The 20,053-nt window shown below is 34.0% G+C and overlaps 2 protein-coding genes across 3 annotated transcripts in view; one reads left to right on the forward strand and one right to left on the reverse strand.

The window, feature by feature from the left end:
• Positions 1–6,009, forward strand: part of LOC129239680 (uncharacterized) — a 62,743-nt gene extending 56,734 nt beyond the window's left edge. For both annotated transcript variants that reach the window (XM_054875381.1, XM_054875380.1), the window contains exon 8: positions 4,496–6,009. In XM_054875381.1, coding sequence (XP_054731356.1) covers positions 4,496–5,070 — 575 coding nt within the window. In that variant the 3' untranslated portion in view covers positions 5,071–6,009. The remainder of the gene's footprint in view (positions 1–4,495) is intronic.
• The window catches only part of LOC129239679 (E3 ubiquitin-protein ligase highwire), a 69,621-nt gene continuing 53,142 nt past the window's right edge, over positions 3,575–20,053 (reverse strand). The window contains exon 20 of the mRNA XM_054875378.1: positions 3,575–3,720. Coding sequence (XP_054731353.1) covers positions 3,708–3,720 — 13 coding nt within the window. The 3' untranslated portion in view covers positions 3,575–3,707. The remainder of the gene's footprint in view (positions 3,721–20,053) is intronic.

A 20,053-nucleotide genomic window follows, 5' to 3' on the forward strand; every position in this document is an offset into this window, starting at 1 on the left:
AGAATTTGAGCCCATGCTCTTTTAAACCGTACCATAATTTTCAGTCCATCATGTTTAATCTGATAGCTATGTCTGATGGGCGAGGTACATCCTTTTTGAAGTCTATTCCACAAAAAACCCTATTTTGCTCTCCGGTCTCCTCTGTTGAGTCGGGATTATTGAAATGTTCTTTGACATCAGCCTGGTCCTTCGTCAAAGAGGTGAGCTTCCTGCTACTTTCCCCCTTAAAATTATTTTCAAACGAACTGTTACAACACTGGAGTAGTCAATCCCGGGATCCCGGTGGTTTTTAAGTTACATAAATGTCGGGATTATTTGTCAATAGTCTCGAGATTTTCGGTATTTGTAATTTTTCACACAGCAAATGAAAAAGCAACATTGTATTAAAGTCGATCACTTTCCGTTCATACCGCTTAACCCCAAAAGACTTTTGTTTACTTTTGAAATTTTTTTGCATCGACCGTTTTTCGACATACCTTAACTTACTTTATTACAACGCTTACGTAAACGCTTACGTGTTACGATGTGCATATAAATTTAACTACTGTTTTCTGCTTTTATGTTTTTATTAACGAAATATTTTCACTTTAAATACAAAAGTAGGTTTATTCATTATTTATTACATATCAAGGGTGATTTTTTAAGAGCTATAGGAAAATTTTTCAAAAAAACACACGTAAAATTCAGAAAAATACATGAAATTTTTATTTAAATCGATAGTACAGTCCATATAATTTAATGTTTGAAGATTATTTCATGCAAATCTTGACCGCGACTGCGCTTCAAATGGTCCATCCGCTTAGTCCAATTTTGGCATACTCTTTCCAATATTTCGGCCGGTATCTCACATATAAACGCTTTAACGTTGTCTTCCAATGCGGTAATTGAAGCAGGCTTGTCTGAATAGACATGAGCTTTAACATAGCCCCACAAAAAATAATCTAAAGGCGTTATATTGCACGATCTGGGTGGCCAATTGACAGGCCCCGAACGTGAAATAAAATGTTCACCGAACTCGCCTGTCAATAAGTCCATTGTTACGCGTGCTGTGTGGCACGTGGCACCGTCTTGCGAAACCACATGTCATGCAAGTCAAGCTCTTGCATTTTGGGCAAAAAAAGTTGGATATCATTTCACGGTAGCGCTCACCATTCACAGTTACGTTACGATTCGCAGCATCTTTGAAGAAGTACGGTCCAGTTATACCTCAGCCCATAAGCCGCACCAAATTGTGACCTTTTCTGGATACAGTGGTAGCTCTTGCAATTCTTCTGGCTGATCTTCACTCAAAAAATCGACAATTTTGCTTATTTACGTACCCATTGATCCAAAAATGAGCTTCGACGCTGAACACAATTTTTCAATAAAAAAGTGGATCTTCGACCAACTTTCCAAGAGCCCATTCACAAAAAATTCTGCGTTGCGGTAGGTCGTTCGGCTTCAATTCTTGCACCAGCTGTATTTTGAAAGGCTTCACACCTAAATCCTTTCGCAAAATTGTCCACGTTGTCGAGTAACAGAGGCCCATTAGCTGCGAACGGCGACGAATTGACAATTGATAGTCATCATTAACACTGGCTGATACAGCTGCGATATTTTCTTCAGTTCACACTCTACGTAAGCATACCACCAACATTGATGTCCAATAATGTAAATTTGGTTCTAAATTTAGTCACAATAGCTCGAATAGCCGCTTCAGTTGGTCGATTAAACTGGCCATAAAATGGAAGAAGCGCGCGATAAACTTTCTTAACAGAACACGCATTTTTATAATAAAATTCAATGATTTGCAAGCGTTGTTCGTTTGTAAGACGATTCATGGTTAAATTATAGACCAAACTGAAGATGTTTGACAGTGAAACAAAACACGAAACGTGCGTCAGCTGTTTAAACCAACTGTTTAAAAAGATAATAGCTAAAAAATCACCCGTTATAAACGATATCCCGAAAATCTCGAGATGGTAAAAATCGAAAAAATTTACTTACTGACTGAGAAATTTATATATATGTTTATAAATGGTGCTTACATCCTTTGTTGGCTGTTTGGCCAAGCTCTTCCTCCAATTTGTAGTGAATGTTTTGATGTTTTAATACAAATGCGGGGACCTACAATTTTAAGCTCACTCCGAACGGCAGAAAATTTTTTGTGAGGACTTTTTTCATGATAGAAATATACTCGGAGCTTTGCCATTATCTACCGAGGAGCGATCGCCATTAGAAAAAACTTTTTCAATCATTTGATGTTTCATGCCCAAAACTAATCAATATTTTTTCAAACTTTTTTTTTTTATTTTGAAGATTGAACATTGTCATTTATAAATGAAAAATAATATCGTTCAAATGACTGCTTTACAGTAGGCCATTCGATCAACCCAATTTTTAAGCACATTTTCGATTGTCTGGGCTCCAATTTCATGAATGGCAACTTCGATTTCGTGTTTTAAAGCATCAATCGTCTCTGGATGGTTCGCATAGCATTTGTCCTTAACGGCTCCCCACAAAAAATAGTCCAACGGGCTTAAATCACAGCTCCGAGGCGGCCAATTGATATCCGAATTTCGGCTGATTATTCGGTTTTCAAAACCGGTAGCCAAAAGTTCGAGTGTAACCAAATGTTGTCCATGTCATCCATGTCATCCTCTTCAATTTTTGGAAACAACTCGTTGACCATGTCACAGTAACGCTCGCCATTTACTGTAACCGCGGCTCCTCGCTCATTTTCGAAAAAAAAAATGGCCCGATGATGCCGCTAGACCAAAAACCGCACCAAACAGTAACGTGTGGATTTTCTGAGCCCCAAATCCAACAATTTTGCTTATTGACGTAGCCACCGATGTGAAAATCAGAAAAGAAGAAGAAGACTCACTACTTTCGAAATAGGTTTTCAATATTTCCCAATTTTGCTCACGCATATAGCGTCCCATTTCGTAAATGTCAAACCTTTAAGTAAATTATGAACACATTTGACATGTCCTTTGTGTTACCATTCTCAAAAAAATAGCTGGTTCAAAAAGCAAACGCTATATGGCCCACCCGTATTTTCGTGAATAGCAGATTTCTCAAGTAAATACCAAAATTTACGATTCTTACAAAACTAACGGAATTTTTTGCATTTCCGTTCTTTACATCCTATTCTATGAAACCGTTGCAAAACCAAGACAGAAAATGTCAGAAAAGAAAATAAAAATATATTTCTTCATCAAATTTTAAAATAAATTTAATTAAAATTTAAAACAAAAATCACATTTTCTTCTTTGGTATAAATATTTTTATAAATTAATATATAAAAAATTATAGTAAGAGATAAAGCGCTTGTCAAAATAATAGCACCTCAACACCTTGACTATTTTTTTTTTGTTTTTTTTTTTATATTCATTTCGTACAGAATTTTAAATTTTGTTCCTAAAAATCCAAATTTGAAACTTTTTATCTAAAAAAATCAAACAAATTGACAAAAATCTAGCAACATTTTTAGGTTTGTAATATAATTAAGCAGTTTTATAGCTTTTCTTTAAGATTGAAAGTGCACAACATTAGAAAAAAAAATCGATTCGATTATATGAAGTGAGTAATATGGGCGAAATGCATATCATTTTGTGAGATTCGGCAATGACAGATGCACTACGTAAATTTGTGTATATCTTTAATTTTATTATAATTTAATTAATTGTTTTTATGTTTTATGTTGTATTATTGTTTCTTGATGTTTATTTATTAGTTCTGTAAATAAAACGAAAACATGGAATTAATGTTTAAGTAAATAATATATTTTAACGTATGAATGTATTTTATGTACAAATGTGTTGTCGTAGGCTAAGCATTTTAAGAAAAACGAGATAATAAGGAACTTGGAGTTTCAAACGAACATTGAAATGGCATTAAAAAATTATAAATAAAACGCTGTGAACTAATTTACACGGTTAAGAATAAATTTTGTGTTTTTCTACATTACAATAAAATTTAACTCCTCTTCAGAAAAAAAAATCTACGCAAAGTAAGAAATTATGTTTCGTTTTTAAACATTACTTGATTCATATGAAAGCACTTTTTAATTTGAATCGAACGAATCTAAATGTTAGTTAGTCAACTGCAATAACTTAAGTGAAAAAATATAATTTCTTCCTAATTTATGCGTTTTCGGGCCTACCCCTCTTCTAAGCTAGCACTGACTCTCCGGTTCCGTGTGGATAGAATTGGAATCACAGTAAAAACAAAGAAAACATGCACATCAGGTATTCAAAAACTATATTTATCTATGCTTCGTATAAGTAGCGGTATTTACTAAGTAGTAAGTTTCAAAAAATCTAAAGATGGTATCGGTAGCTTTCTCGTTGTGATCTCTCTGCTTCTCTTACGGGCGACTGTAGATAACACTCACTGCATCTCATTTCCACAACACTCAACAAAACTACTAAACACACTTTTTATCCCCATAAAAATATATGCATGTTTATTAATTTTCTTATTTTCGGTTTTTTTTTCATGATCCGCACAGCCGACTACGCACAACGCTTGCCACCCTATGCGCCACCAAAGCCCACCCAAAGCAACAGCAGCAGAAAACTGCCAGCACAACCGTCCACGATGGTGCCTACAGCAGCGCCACGTACACATCTTCCGCCCAGTAACAACAACAATAACATCCAACACCCACTCTACCAGAGTCATAACAAAATGATTCCGACGTTCACGTCTAGCAGTAATAATAATCGCGACGGCGGTAGCAGCGGCGAAGATAAGAGGCCAGCACTGCCACCATCAAACGTCAAACGAATGGCGTACGAACTGCAAAATATGCCTAACTTTCACCTGCCCAATGCCGCTCGGCATCCGCCTAATAAGCATTTAGTCGCTCCGCCAGTCTATACAGCACCCGATATTAGTCACAAGCGGCCAATGCCTACGCCTGCCTCTACCTTTGCACGTCTAGCCACGCCCGAAGTGGACGAAAGCGAATATGATATGCGTGGCGCTGCTGCATTACCACCCGATACTGGTTCGGATCATTCAGGTGGTAGTAATGAGACTGTTAAGATCGATGATGTATATATATTGTATGCGGATGCATGAGGTGTGTGATTGAGCGGAGAGCTGAAATGAGAGTGACTGACTAAAAGCAAATGCATCAAACGCCTTACAGCAGAAGCAATACAATTATCCTAAAAGTATGCTTAAGCAAAAGTGTCAGTATACAGTACTAAAAGTGTGCGTTTATCGCCCATTTGCGCGAGAGATTTTCACTGCAGTGAAACAAAGCTGTTAAAGCGGTTATATTTGTTGTTGAATTTTTTGTATTTGATTGAACTCAATCTCTGTAGTCACATATTGTTAAGAATATTAGCTTTAGAGAGGATATATGTATATATATGTAAGTATATGTGTAGTGTGTACTTTGTGTATTAAGGATATAATCGAAACCAGGATTGTTGAGTAATAAATTAAATTTACAAGGCAAACCGCGATTGGATTTTCAAAGTCGATAGTCCTAAATTTATAATCGGAAATCAATTATTGTGCGCCTAAAAGTTTACATCACCTCAGTTTAGGGAAAGATGAATTTGTTAATTGAATTTTGTAACTACTAGGATGGCAATAAATTCATTTCGCGATGTACATATATTTAGCAGTAACGAATTTCTGAATTTCCAAAAAAACAATAATCACCATGTTCTTCGTACTAGTTCTCTTTTTTAATTAAAACTGTTCAGAAAATTGAAGTGTTCGTATAGAAAATCGTGTGTGAATAATGAAAAAGAATATGCAAGTAACATAAAACACAAAAAAAAAATCTAAGAAACTTTTAAAAAAATATTGTTAATTGGATTTTAATGCATTTTATATTATATTAAAAAAAGTACTTAATCTTAAGATTTACGGCAAGAATTATTTTTATGTTAATAATGCAATCAGAGAAATTGGAATAAATTCAATATTTTATAGTGGGTCGAAAAAAGTGCAAAAAACAGAACCTTCATTTAAAAGATTAATGAGAGAGAGAGATAAAGAAAGAAAGAATACAGAAAGCAAATTAAAAAGAAATTATGTTTTTGAACTTATTACGGTTGCCATCATTGCCTCGCGCCCACACCGCAGCGCCTCTAAATTGGCCGCATTGACACGTCTCCGGTAATTTAGCGTTTCATTCAGACAACAATTTCTATTTCATATTTTCGCATTTTTATTTTGCGAGCTCAAAGCCGGTTTAACAATAAAATCAAGAAACTAAATTAGTTCTATTATTTATTTGTCGACATTGCAGCCACAATTACAAGTCATCCTCAAGAGTTCTTGGCGAATTGGTATACCGTAGTTTGGTTTCTACCGGCCTGGCTTCATCCCGGAATTTTAAATTTTATTTTAGTTTGCAATGAATTAACCAATACCAAATATGTATTGAGTGAGCATAATCTTCCGATTGTCAAAGTCAACGTGGTCCATAATTATCAATGACGACTACACTAATACTAATTTTTTTGTCGAGCATAAATTTATTATATTTTTTCGAGCCGATATCGTAACAGAAATTCAAGTATACTACTGACCCTAGAGTAGACGCGTGATAGCGTGGGAGGATTTTCTCGCCTATATATAGAATAATTTTTTTTTTTTTTAATTTGAAATTGTTTTCTAAGGATAGCATGAAACATACGCTAGGCGAAAAGGTAACATTTATTCAACTTTTGCAGTTTTAAACAAAAATAATATTTTGAAATAACTTAAGTAAACAAACTTCAACTACATATAACCCGTTTTGCGTGTCAAAACGTCAATAGGCAATATTTAACATGCGCATTCTTGTTTATTTGAGAGTAATTTGTATCAATTGCAACAGAAAAAATAATTTCAATATTGTGGTGAACCTTATTGGGGATGCACAGACCCATAATGGCAGAAATAGGGAATATATTTTACCAAAGTGATAGCGACATTTTTGAAGAAAGTAGTGATTTTAATAAATGTAATAAACAACTTTTTAGTAATCCTTTAATCCTTTAAAAAAATATCATACGCTTCAAAATTATTAAAAATTTGGTTTTTGTTATAAATTGAATTTATTTCTATTAATTTTTGTTTGTTTTTGTAATAGTAATTGCCCAAACTTACCTACATATAATTCAGGAGTATATATCATAAAAAGTATGAAGTAAATGAATTCTGGCATAAAATCTGCTACTTTTAATTGTCCACAAAATTAAATACACTTCAAACGCAGAATTTCTATCAAAAAAATATGTACGCAAATGATTAAACAACTTCACGCGAGCAGCAAAATGCTCATAGTGCGAGCACTCTAGGGTTTCAAATACAAAAAAAAAAAACACAATATATCAAAACTTTTTGAAATAATTGATTTGTCAAAATGTAAACTGTGTTTCAGAAAAAGCACTGGCTTCAACGCTTGCTTTTTTTTTTTTTGAAATTTAGATCTCATTGGCCGAAATTTTTCAAATGGAGTTTCCTTATGAAACAAATAGGCAACACATTCGACCCATCGTTCATCTACTGTTTTCTCCCTGTTCCACATCTCGATTTGATCGTGATTTATAAGTCCTTATGCGCTCGTAAAATATTCAAAGTCAGTTATCGCAGCGTGCTCTGTATGTTAAACGATAATTCCTAAATCCCTTCATACGAGTACTGTGAAATATTTCCCAATTTATATGGGTAAAAACCAAATTAAAATAGAAAAAAAATAAAAAATTTAATTAATGTTATGAAAGTAAATATAAAAAGATGTAATTAAAAATATAAATAAATATTAAAAATAATTGATTTAAAATATAAATATGAAAAAAATTTAATTAAAAAAAGTAAAAAATAAAAACAAAAATTAATAAAAAATATATATATAAAAATACCAAAATTAAATAAAAAATATAAATAAAAATAAAAAATTTTAAATCATGCAAAATCGGTAGATTTCTGGAAATCGCAGCGCGAGCAAAAATTTTACCAGACAATATTAATACTATATATTAGTCCAGCATCATCCTATCACAAACGTCGACGACGACGGCGTTAATATGGCCGATTAGAATTCGAGTTTTGGGCGCATTACTCATGCATTCTACTAAATTTGAAACTGTTTTAACTATACGTGAATTTATTGTATTAAGAATTTATTTTAAAGATTTCCACACCCGCCCAAATGAAGCGCTGCAATGGAGTATTATTTATATGAAAAGGATTGTTTTCATAAATTTCGATTTCGAAATTAAATAAATATTCCGTCAAAAAGCAATACTTCAGCAAAAATGCCAGTAAATTGTATAATTTTTTATGTAATTTTTACTATAAGCGCATAAAATGCATCACAAAAGTGTAATTATTTTTCCCACAAATAAATGATATTGAAATATTAAACTAATAATTTAAGAAAATCACTTTATTCAACTTAAAGTCACCGAAATATTTGTCTCCCTTTCGTCATATACAATTAATGTATGAACTTTACACTAAAATATTTCTTTTAATAAATATAAAAGAAAACATAAATACATGCACATATACATACATATTTAACAAATACAAACATTCTAAATGTTGGCATTTGCAAATCGCGCACACACACCAATGGCTTGTGATTAATAATAATAATAATTTATATACCGTAACTAATACATTAAGAAAAGTATGTAAATCTTTCATTACTTATACATACATACATAAAAACTATACGAATACGAATGTATTTCGACCAAACTATTTTTGCTTTATAGATCGTAAGTAACTTAATCGTAATATTGTACATACCGACATATTTATATTTGAATACTTTTAATGCATTCGACTTTTAGAGATACAAAATTGATCAAAGAGAAAAGTGAAATAAAGTGTAAAATAACGATGAACAACGAGGCTTGCGCCACTGTATATATGTATGTAGTTTGTATTTAATATTCTATTGGTCTTTGATAAGCCGTTAAACTGATGTGAAATGTTTTATTATACATAAATAAGGTTATACGATTATTTTGAAATTATTTAACGAAAATAAAATAAAACAATACAAATTTGTCCGATGTACTATTCATGAATTTTTTTAATTTTGTTTTGGAGGTTAGGCGGAGTTATACTTAACCGGCGAATATACAGGGTGGGTCATATAGAGTTTGCTTTTGAACCACCTATTTTTTTGAGAATGGTAACACAAAGGACATGTCAAATGTGTTCATAATTTACTTAAAGGTTTGACATTTACGAAATGGGACGCTATACGCTTGAACAAAATTGGGAAATACTGAAAACCTATTTCTAAAGTGTGAGTCTTCTTCTTCTTTTCTGATGAAACTCATTTTCACATCGGTGGCTACGTCAATAAGCAAAATTGTCGGATTTGGGGCTCAGAAAATCCACACGTTACTGTAGAGAAGCAAATGCATCCACAACGAATCTCTGTTTGGTGCGGTTTTTGGTCTGGCGGCATCATCGGGCCATTTTTTTCGAAAATGAGCGAGGAGCCGCGGTTACAGTAAATGGCGAGCGTTACCGTGACATGCTCAACGAGTTGTTTCCAAAAATTGAAGAGGATGACATGGACGACATTTGGTTTCAACAGGACGGTGCAACTTGTCACACTGCCAAAGTTACACTCGAACTTTTGGCTACCGTTTTTGAAAACCGAATAATCAGCCGAAATTCCGATATCAATTGGCCGCCTCGGAGCTGTGATTTAAGCCCGTTGGACTATTTTTTGTGGGGAACCGTTAAGGACAAATGCTATGCGAACCATCCAGAGACGATTGATGCTTTAAAACACGAAAACGAAGTTGTCATTCATGAAATTGGAGCCCAAACAATCGAAAATGTGCTTAAAAATTGGGTTGATCGAATGGCCTACTGTAAAGCCAGTCGTGGCAGTCATTTGAACGATATTATTTTTCATTCATAAATGACAATGTTCAATCTTCAAAATAAAAGAAAAAGCTTGAAAAAATATTAATTAGTTTTTTTTTATAGCCGATTCAAAGTGCAAATTTTACATGGCCTACCCTGTACAAGGGTCGTTTGAAAAGTCCGTACGAAGTCAGAGAGATGGCACTTCTTTGTGTTTGGCATTCGTTTCAATCTAGGAAGTCGAGTGATTTTGCTTTTCCATCACGACAACGCACCAGCTCACGGCCCAGCAGTTGTGGTCGCAAAATTAATGGAAATAGGGTTCAAACCCCCATTCGCCAGGTTTGAATCCCTCCGATATTCATCTCGCTGGCGGGAAAAAGATTTTATTCGAACAAGGAGGTGATTTCAGAAACGAATGGCTATTTTTCAGACTTGAACAAATTCTATTATTGGGAAGGGATCAACAAAGAAAACGAGAGAAGAGCGTTGGACGAAGTGTATGTATAAGCCTAAAAGGAGACTGTGTCTAAAAACAGATCCACTCGAAACAAAAAAGTATTTTTTTTTGCACGAAATTCGTAGGCCCGAACCGCACATTGATTTGGTCTGTACAGTTATAACTACGGCATTATGGCATGTCACCTCTAATCGATTACTCTGTTGCTCATAGATTGGGCCGATCAGCAGATTTATATAGTTATGATTATGGTACCTCCAACTGAGCTTTTACTGTATTCCATTAATGGAATGCAGAATATAAGGGAAATCAAAGGCTGAATTCGACCAAATATTCATCAAACGCATCTTTGCTGGAGACGAGACGTAGGTTTACGAGTACGACAAGCAATACAGACATCAGAACGGATGAGTGGAGAGCTCCAAAAAAGAAAGCGATGCTCACAGTTCTTATGGATTTCAACAGTAGTCAACGCCACGAATTTTTGCTAGAAGATCAGACATTTAATAAAGGCCTTTACTTGGGCGTTATGAGACATTTACGTGAAGGGATTCGCCAAAAAAGAAAGGATTTGTAGGAAAACAACTCGTGGATGTTGCACGAATTGTTTGACGAAGAATGAAACGAATACATTCCAACAGCCACCTGAAATTGGTTTTTGGTTGGTTTTTTTCTATTTGATCGAGTCGAAAAAAGACTTCGGCGTTTTAACAGCCGGAAGGAAGTAATGGAAAAATCGAGTACGGCTCTAATGGTTATACCGAAAATAGAGTTCCACAAATGTTCTGAGAGGTGGATCAAATGATGCGAAATGATTTGAAGGCGATAATCATGGTGATTATGTTAAACGACGGATGAACTGCGGCGGGAGTTGACTCGATCCGCACTCGACTCACTTTTTTCTTTAAACTGTATTATGAACACCGACGAATGCACTGCATTACAATCCGTAAACTTTGTTATCAACACAATCAGCTGTTTAAATTTTCAAAGCACAAATAAATTATTGTTTAGCGCAAAATATGGATGCTATATTCTTTTACTTGGATTTTGGTGAAAATACAAGAGGTAATTTAAGGCGAAGCCGCCAAAAAGTTAGGGATACTGCTGATGATGTACTCCGGTTGCCTGATGATGTGTAAGCTTTTCGTTGCGGTATATGTACGTAGAGTTACGATAATGTGAGCTCCTTTTGAAGGTTTTTAAAACAGTTTCGGCTTAATAAAGCAGCCTTTGAATATATTTTGAACATATTGAATGGAAAAATGCCTCCCGTTCGAAGATCATGGTCGATATCACCAAAGCTTAAGCTTGAAGCATGCTTAAGGTTTTTGGCCGAAGGGGGCTATCAAAATGGTACTGGACAAGATTTTAATATAGGAATGGCGCAGTCAACAAAATCTACAGTACTTTCAGATGTTTTAAATATCTTAGAGGCTACATTATGTCCTAGATGGATAAGCTTAGTCATGACGGACAGTGAAAAGCTAGAGGCCAAAAGATATTTTTTTGAAAAAACGACAATTCCGGGAATAATTATGTGTGCAGACGGTACCCATATAAAAATTTTAAAACCATCTGGAGAGAATGCGCACCTTTACTATAGTAGAAAAGGATATTATATTATAAATGCAATGATAGTAAGTTAATTGTTAAAGTCAGACTAAATTAGTTCACAAATCTATTGTGCGGCTTAAGATATGTGACCATAAGCAGCGAATAAGGTATGTAAACAGTAGGTACGCAGGTGCAAGCCACGATGCTTTTGTTTTGGGAAAATAGTGATGCTCCGACTTATTTTCAAGCCTTGTATGAAAGTGGAGAAAGAAGCACGAGATTGTTGGGTAAATATACACCAAATAATAAAAAAAAAATAATATAGTTTACTTCGCAATATTTTACATAGGAGACTCCGGATATCCACTTTTACCCTGGTTGATAACACCCTTTCGTAACACTTGAGCAAATACGCCAGAAAGTCGGTTTAATAAAAGCCATAGCAAGGGCCGCAACATTGTTGAAAGGACAATAGGGGTCTGGAAGAATTGGTGTCGATGTTTGCTTTCTGCTCGCCAACTAGACTATGCTCCAGAAAAAGTGGCGCAAATTGTCAACGTCGCGGCTGCACTTCATAACATTCGCATTCATTACAAGATTTCCGACGAATATTTAGATGGGGTTGAAGAAAGTGATGAATATGTAGGCGAACCTATACAAACCCAACGGTACACAGCTGAGGCTACTCAAATTCGCAATGAGATGTTACGCAGCTTTTTGTAATAATAACTACATTCATCTAAATTCATATTCATATATATTTCTTAAAAATTAAATTAAAAAACCTCCATGGTATGTGCTAAAAACTAGTTACAAAAAAAAGTTATCCAATAAGAAAGCTAGTATTCAGTCATTTTATCAGTTATTACAGACCCAACTGTTTATCTATTCCTCCAAGCTCCAAGCTCTCTGTTGGTTGTGCGTCTCCTAAAAAATATAAATTTTGCCATTTGTATAAATTTTGCCAATATATATTATATAATCCGAAAAAAAACAAATAAAAATGTTTTTCCTTACATTTTATTGCTCTCCATCTTTATTATAATAATATCCGCAACACAATGACCTGCGGATGAGAAACGAGTAAATTTGTTTGAAACGCGTATTGAATGCGTTGTTGGTAATACCATTTTTTTTAATCGATCCGTAAACCACATTATCGATCCGCATACTGCTTTATCCGACGTTTATTATGATACCGAATACTGTCGGATCGAGTATAACTCCCTCCGCAACCATCCGGCGGATACCATAATAGGGGTGAATATCACTTTTGGGAATAAAATTATATTTTGAATTTTCGGTATGCATTCCAAAAATTTTCGATCAAGGTGGTATGTGTATTACTCGTATGAGGTAGAATAGATTGTAAAAGTGAGAATTCATATGAGATACTTATGTATGAAGACCACTGTGACTGTTATAACTATGTATGCGTATGAATCCAACAGAAAGAGGCAAACCTGTCAAGATATTTGATAATGCAGTTCCTTAGAGTAACTCTTTCAAAAAGTGCAGATGATTAAGCGAGCTGTGGCATATATGTATGTATAAGTATTATAAAGAGTATTTCAAAAGACACGCCTAGATATTGTTTTAAAATAAAATAAAAATATAGATTCCTCAGGTTTCACTCTTTTTATTTAAATTTATATGTGAAAAATCAATCATTTAAAAGTCCACCATAAGCACATCTACAGGTAAAATCCGCCTAACAGTATAAATAAATAAATGTCTAATTGTTAAGAACGTCGAGATATCAATATTGGAGGTTGTACAGCAACACTTTTTGCGCTACCGCAGCAATATTCTCCACAGAACGTCCAGTTTATGGTCTCCCAGTCCTTTTTATAACCTCGGCAGAACCAGTTCCTTGAAGTTTGTTCACCAACTTTTGAATTGTCGACTCATTCGGACGATTATTTCCACCAACCAAATCACGAATTTCGCGATATGTTGCTCTTAAAAATGGTCGCTTGGTCGATTTTCATATTAAGTTTCAATAATTTTAACGCGCTGTTCTATGGTCTAAAATTGTACATTTTTCTACTTGACAAATGTCAAAGCTGACATTAAACAAAGGTGCGGTTTAGGAATTATTCACTACTGACACCTAGGCGTTACTTTTAAAAGACCCTTCACTTTAGATATGCTTGTAATTCTCAACTCGCTTACACATATATATAAAAATATTCATATATAACCTCCACCAACACTCTGGTATAGCAATCGCTGCCTCGCAAACTATTACAAGATTTTCAGAAATTTTACAAAAAAAACTTCATGCTAACAAGTGCAAAATTTCGCTTGCATTACAGATTTATGTGTCGACTGCTGTTAACATTTAATGGATTAACAATTTCTTGAAGTGATTTTCATATCTCTCTGTAATCTGTTCCCATTCGCAGCTGGTTAACCTTCCGCCAGCAGTTAGCAGCCACGCAACCAGCTACCGAACAGCAGCAGTAAATTCGTGACTCGTACAAATGCAGAGTTTACGTCTTACTACTGACCAATCTGCCAGTATTAACTTGAAACAGTCACCGCTTAGACGTACCATAGCTCTGGTGCAGAGTGGCGCCAAAGTGATTGCGAGTAAATACTTACATACATACATACATAGATAAATCAGAATCGTTAGACGCTGCGAGTATTCAGAATTTGCATGCAACTCAATGAGAAAGCAGCCAAATGGCGTGATGCTAAATGTGTCTTTCATTCATGGCAGCGGCATGACTTGTGGTGCAAGCTTTTAGCAAGCTATCACGCCACTCAACAATACTCATGTATGTATGTACGTATGTATGACCAATTGTAAAAACACTGCTTGCAAACGCCAGAGTTTAATGGATGGAGCGACACAAATTGCTCGCACCTTTTTGTTCTTCTTGGCATTAAAAATTAAATAACAAATAAGTAATGTAAACACGTTTTTAAATTCTATCAGTTCTATTACAAAATCTGATTCGTAAGCAAAAAGTGCAAGACAGCATATAAACAAATAACGGGTTTAATAACCACCACTGTTTTTGCAATATTCATTTTTGTTAAGTCACTTTTGCTAACTGCTTCTATTCATCTTTTGCGCTTTAATGTTTGCCAACAGCACATTTTATGATTACTTTTATCTATGTTTACTTAATGGTTTTCATTTTGCATTAAATTACATTCGAAATAATTTACAAAAATAAACATAAAACTATGCATGAATCACACATCTTATGGTATCATGTAGCCAATTGGGCTTCTATTGTAAGTTTTGCGTCTACGTTAGTCATAAATAATTTTGTTTACGCAGATAAAATGTTGGTCCCTACTTTTAGGAACACCGAACGTGGGTAGAACTTTAAAGAATGGCAGAAGTTTGTTTAAAGATTTCACAAAAAACGAATGTATGTAGTATGCAGCAGTGGTTCCTAAATTTATTGAAACGCGCTATTTTGATCTGGAAGCGGTAAAAAGAGGCTCCCAAGCACGAGGTGGCACAAAATTAGAAGATGTTTACTTTTGCAAATGCCGTCGTACGTCAATCATAGTTCACACATGAGCTAGAATAGCTGCAGTATACAAAGGGACAAGCAATGGAGCTCGTAAGGGTCGCAATAACGACTTCCATCACTCAAAATCATTTTTTTTTTGTTTAATAAAATAGTAATTAAAACAAAATTGGATTATTAATTTTGCGCAACCTTGTACTATCTGCATTCGACATACATATATAAGGGACAACTGTGTTAGGCAAGGCCTAAAGAGAACATTTTGTTTTATAATGCCTAACATACGAGTACTCTGCCGTAGCCGAATGGGTTGGTGCGTGTCTACCATTCGGAATTCAGAGAGAACGTAGGTTCGAAGCGGTCGTAAGCCTCCGAGTGTATTTCTGCCATGAAAAAGCTCCTCATAAAAAAAATTTATCTGCCGTTCGGAGTCGGCCTGAAACTGTAGGTCATTTGTGAAACAACATCAAGACACACACCACAAATAGAAGGAGGAGTTCGGCCAAACACCCGAAAAGGGTGTACGCGCTACTTATATGTATATATGTATAACATACACAACGCTAATATTTAAAATTTCCATATTTTATTCGAAATACATATTACGAAATACCACAGATTGATTTCAATTATTAGTTAAGATGATGCCGATGCCGATCATATGGTTATAGCAATCTGGGGGTAACACCTTCCAACATGATGCGATCTTCAACAAAGATCCCTCAACAGACTATCACTTTGGTGTAAAAGTCGAGGACTTGAAGTAAATCCGGAAAAAACGGATCTGATACTATTTAGCAGAAAACATAAAACACCTGCTCTTAAACACGTATTCTTAGGAGGGAAACCACTTACGAGTAACAGAAAAGGCGAAATATCTAGGACTTATACTAGATAGGAAGCTAAATTGGGGGCTCACAGTCGCAGATAGAGGACGCAAATCTATGATGGCGTCGTACTCCTGCGGAAGGCTAATTGGAAAAAAATGGGGATTGGAACCCAGAATGATCCACTGGCTGTACAAAGCAGTGGTTAGGCCTATTCTCTACTATGGTATTGTAATATGGTGGAATGCACTTGAGAAGGGGTGAACATCAAAAAACTTGACAAGCTTAAAAGACTTGCATCTTGGAATAGAGTTAGCCGAATAGTGAGAATAAATGGTAATTGGATAAGTTTGCTTATCCTGATATTCTCAAAGATACAATGGAGCCATATTCCTTCAATTCCATACCATTAAACTGGTTATTCATTCATGATAACGACCTCAAGCATACAACAAAGAAAAATTGGCTTTCAAAGATAAAATTGCAGTTCTGTATTGTACAAAGCCCCCCGAGGCGATCTTAAACGCATTGAAAATCTATGCAGTGATATTAAGGTTAGGGTTGAACAAAAAATAAATAAAAATGCCAGTGAACTATGGCAAAGAGTACGGAAACGTGGAACTCTATTCCTTTGGAGAGATGCCAAAAATTAATAGAAAGTTTACAGTTTTAAAAAATAAATATCAACAAAATACTAATCATGTATGAAATTAATAAAAAAATTGAACCCATTTGAAATAATTTGTTTTTCTTCTTGTTGCAGATCGATAAAAGTGCGCTATTTCAGTGTCCAGTTCAATGTGGTAAATTCTGATTTTTCGAACTCCTTATAATTGTACTTATTGAATTCTTATTTATTTATTTATTTTTTATTTTTTTGATAGTACTGAAATAAAAGAATAGATTTATGCAAAAATCACTGTTTTAAAAGGTTATTGTGAGGAAGAGCTCTATTTCTCTGTCCATAGCTGTACATCTATTATAAGTTAACTGTATTCTTTTGAACAGAATTCAGAGTTATCGATAATAATATGGTGTTATCTTTGGTGCAGAAAAAGGTTGCGTACACTAGTAAAACGGTGTTTTTTGCGTTAATTTTAATTAACCGTAGAAATGAGCATACAGGTGAAGGCTAGTAGTGAATACAGCCAGATACGCTGGCGAGGCAAGAAAAGTGTTTTATCGTGCAGTCCGTCCAAAAAATTCATACATGCATAAGTGATGCAAAAATGGCTAAAGACGTCAAAGAAATGTTTCAAAGAATACAAACCCAATCACAAAGTGGTAATTCGATCGTAAAAGATTATTTAAAAGATAATTGCATTTTAGTTAATATTTTATTCATAAATATTCAGTTTAAAATATTTTACTTTACATGAAGACGAATCAGTCAGTGCGTTTGTCAAGAAAATGCTTAAGGGGGAAGTCTACTGTGACAAGGGAAAAAACAGGCTTATTTTCCGGATTTTATTTCTAGCAAAATATTGCTCGTACATAAAATCTATTTAAACTCTTATCTTTATTATATATTTAAGTTTTTGAAAAAAAAATTTTAAGTCAAAATATTCAAAATGGCCGCTGTGGCACTTCTGCAAGCGCAGGTCCGCTTTTCTATACGGTGTACACGATATCTCGAGTTCTGATAAATGAATCAGCTTAAAAATTTAATTATATATCGAGCCATAACCGCCGAAAAAATGTATCCCACAAACTCGAAATTTTACAGGAGAAGGTTTTTTTTAAATTAAATCAGTTTGAATAAAGCCATTATTTTAAAATTTATAATGTAAATATTTTTTTGTGTAATACATTTAATTTTAATAATTTTAAATAGATATTTGCATCATAAGGGTTGTTTTTGTGGGATACATTTTTTTTGCTTTCCTTCTGGCAACCTATTATTACCTTTTGCAAGTCGAAACTTGTACATAAATAATCCGGATTCTCTTTGCATAGCTTTTGGTCCTCCAAAAATATTTGCTTACATATCTCTTTGTCCTTTAGATGAATTTGATACTCTTCTGATGAATGCAATTGCTTTTTGGATTCTGTGTCTATATTATTGTAATTCTCGCCTAAGATACATTTATCTTTTTTAGGTAAATGAAAGCCTAAATTGAAACTGTTTCTAAAAATATTACGGAATACTCTTAACGATAACTGACTATTTACTTTATTAATAGTTTTCAAATGTTCTACATAATGCTGATATACAGTTTTTATGTTTCGAAATTCTTGAGGTAGATATAATTTTGTACTTTCATTCCTGCAATAATGTGATGGAACCGCTGGTAATTGTTCTATAAAGGATTTTACTAGCGATATGCTTGCTTCCTCAGATTTGTTGTGTGCAGTTGGCTTTTTTATATTTTCAAGGCAAGTTTTATACGAACTTCTATTTTTTATTACGGATATTAAAATCGTTTGTGAAATGTTCAACGTTTTCAATAAAAATTGTTCACAAACTTTAAAACTGCTATTATTGATATTGATAAAATAATTAAAGCTGCACTTTTTTCTGTCACTTTCTCCATATCGCCTTTTAATATCGACTTGTTTAACACAAGAAGACAGCCAATCTTTCTGTCTAATTTTGTTGCCGATTCCCCAAAAATGTTCATTTATTCTTACTCTTTCATCTTCAGAAATTTTATCATGACACGAATTTGGATATTTTTTCTTTAAGCACGGGTTGGGCAAAACACTCGTATTTTTTTCCTAACTTTTTGTAGCCGTTTAGGTATTCTCTTTTGCTTTCTGCAGCCCCTTTTCCCAACACACGTTTCCTCCTCGACTTCTTTTAAACTTTCCAAACCATTTAAATCAACGAAAGATTCATCTGAATCGCTATACGGTACCAGGGAGAGCTGTAAAAATATCCAATAATTGAAAACAAAAACATATTTTGCAAAGAAAACAAATTCATACCTTCGACATATTGTTTTAAAGCTTTATCTTTAATTAAAGTCTCAAAAATTGTATTTTTTCCCCCCTTGTGTTTCAATAATTTTAAAAGAGAATTTAATTGTATCCTACACAAGCGTTCAAAGAAAATGTAAACAAGTCACCATATGCATTTACATTAAAATTGTTTTTGTTATAAAATCATAACGGTTTAATCTACAGCCATGAAATTTTGACAGATGATGCAAATGATGTTGAACTATCGATTTCGATAACAAAACAAAAATCGATTATGGTGTGGGATACGTTATTTTGGCGGTAATGGCTCGATATTCTCTGTAATAGTGTCTCTCGTCTGACATAGGATTTTTTTGATATCGTTATTTGTTAAATTGTTATAAACAATAGTAACATCAATTTTAGGCAAAAAAAAAGAAAAAAATTTCAAGAATTTTTTTTTCAACGCCAAAATTTTTTATCGACATAATCCTATGTCAGACGAGAGTCAATACTATGTATATGATAACAATATTTTGTTTTTTGTTTTAGATCACCGAAACGTAAGATTTCATGTACACCGTTTAGGCACCTAAGAAAAGCGGACCTGCGCTTGCAGAAGTGCCACAGCGGCCATTTTGAATATTTTGACTTAAAATTTTTTTTTCAAAAACTTAAATATATAATAAAGATAAGAGTTTAAATAGATTTTATGTACGAGCAATATTTTGTTAGAAATAAAATCCGGAAAATAAGCCTGTTTTTCCCTTGTCACAGTAGACTTCCCCCTTAAATACAGAAAAATCAGAGCAAATTAAGTAACTGCAACTGAGTTCATGTTGTTCAGGGCTGTAAGGAAAATATAACACATTTTGTTAGCTCCGGTTGTGTTATGCGAAACACTTTGCATTACAAGCGATCTTACAAGCTTTTAAGCTATTTCATGTTGAGAATTATGCTAATATGGTGTTAAA

The sequence above is a fragment of the Anastrepha obliqua genome, chromosome 2, assembly GCF_027943255.1.
Source record: "Anastrepha obliqua isolate idAnaObli1 chromosome 2, idAnaObli1_1.0, whole genome shotgun sequence".
Classification (NCBI taxonomy): domain Eukaryota; kingdom Metazoa; phylum Arthropoda; class Insecta; order Diptera; family Tephritidae; genus Anastrepha; species Anastrepha obliqua.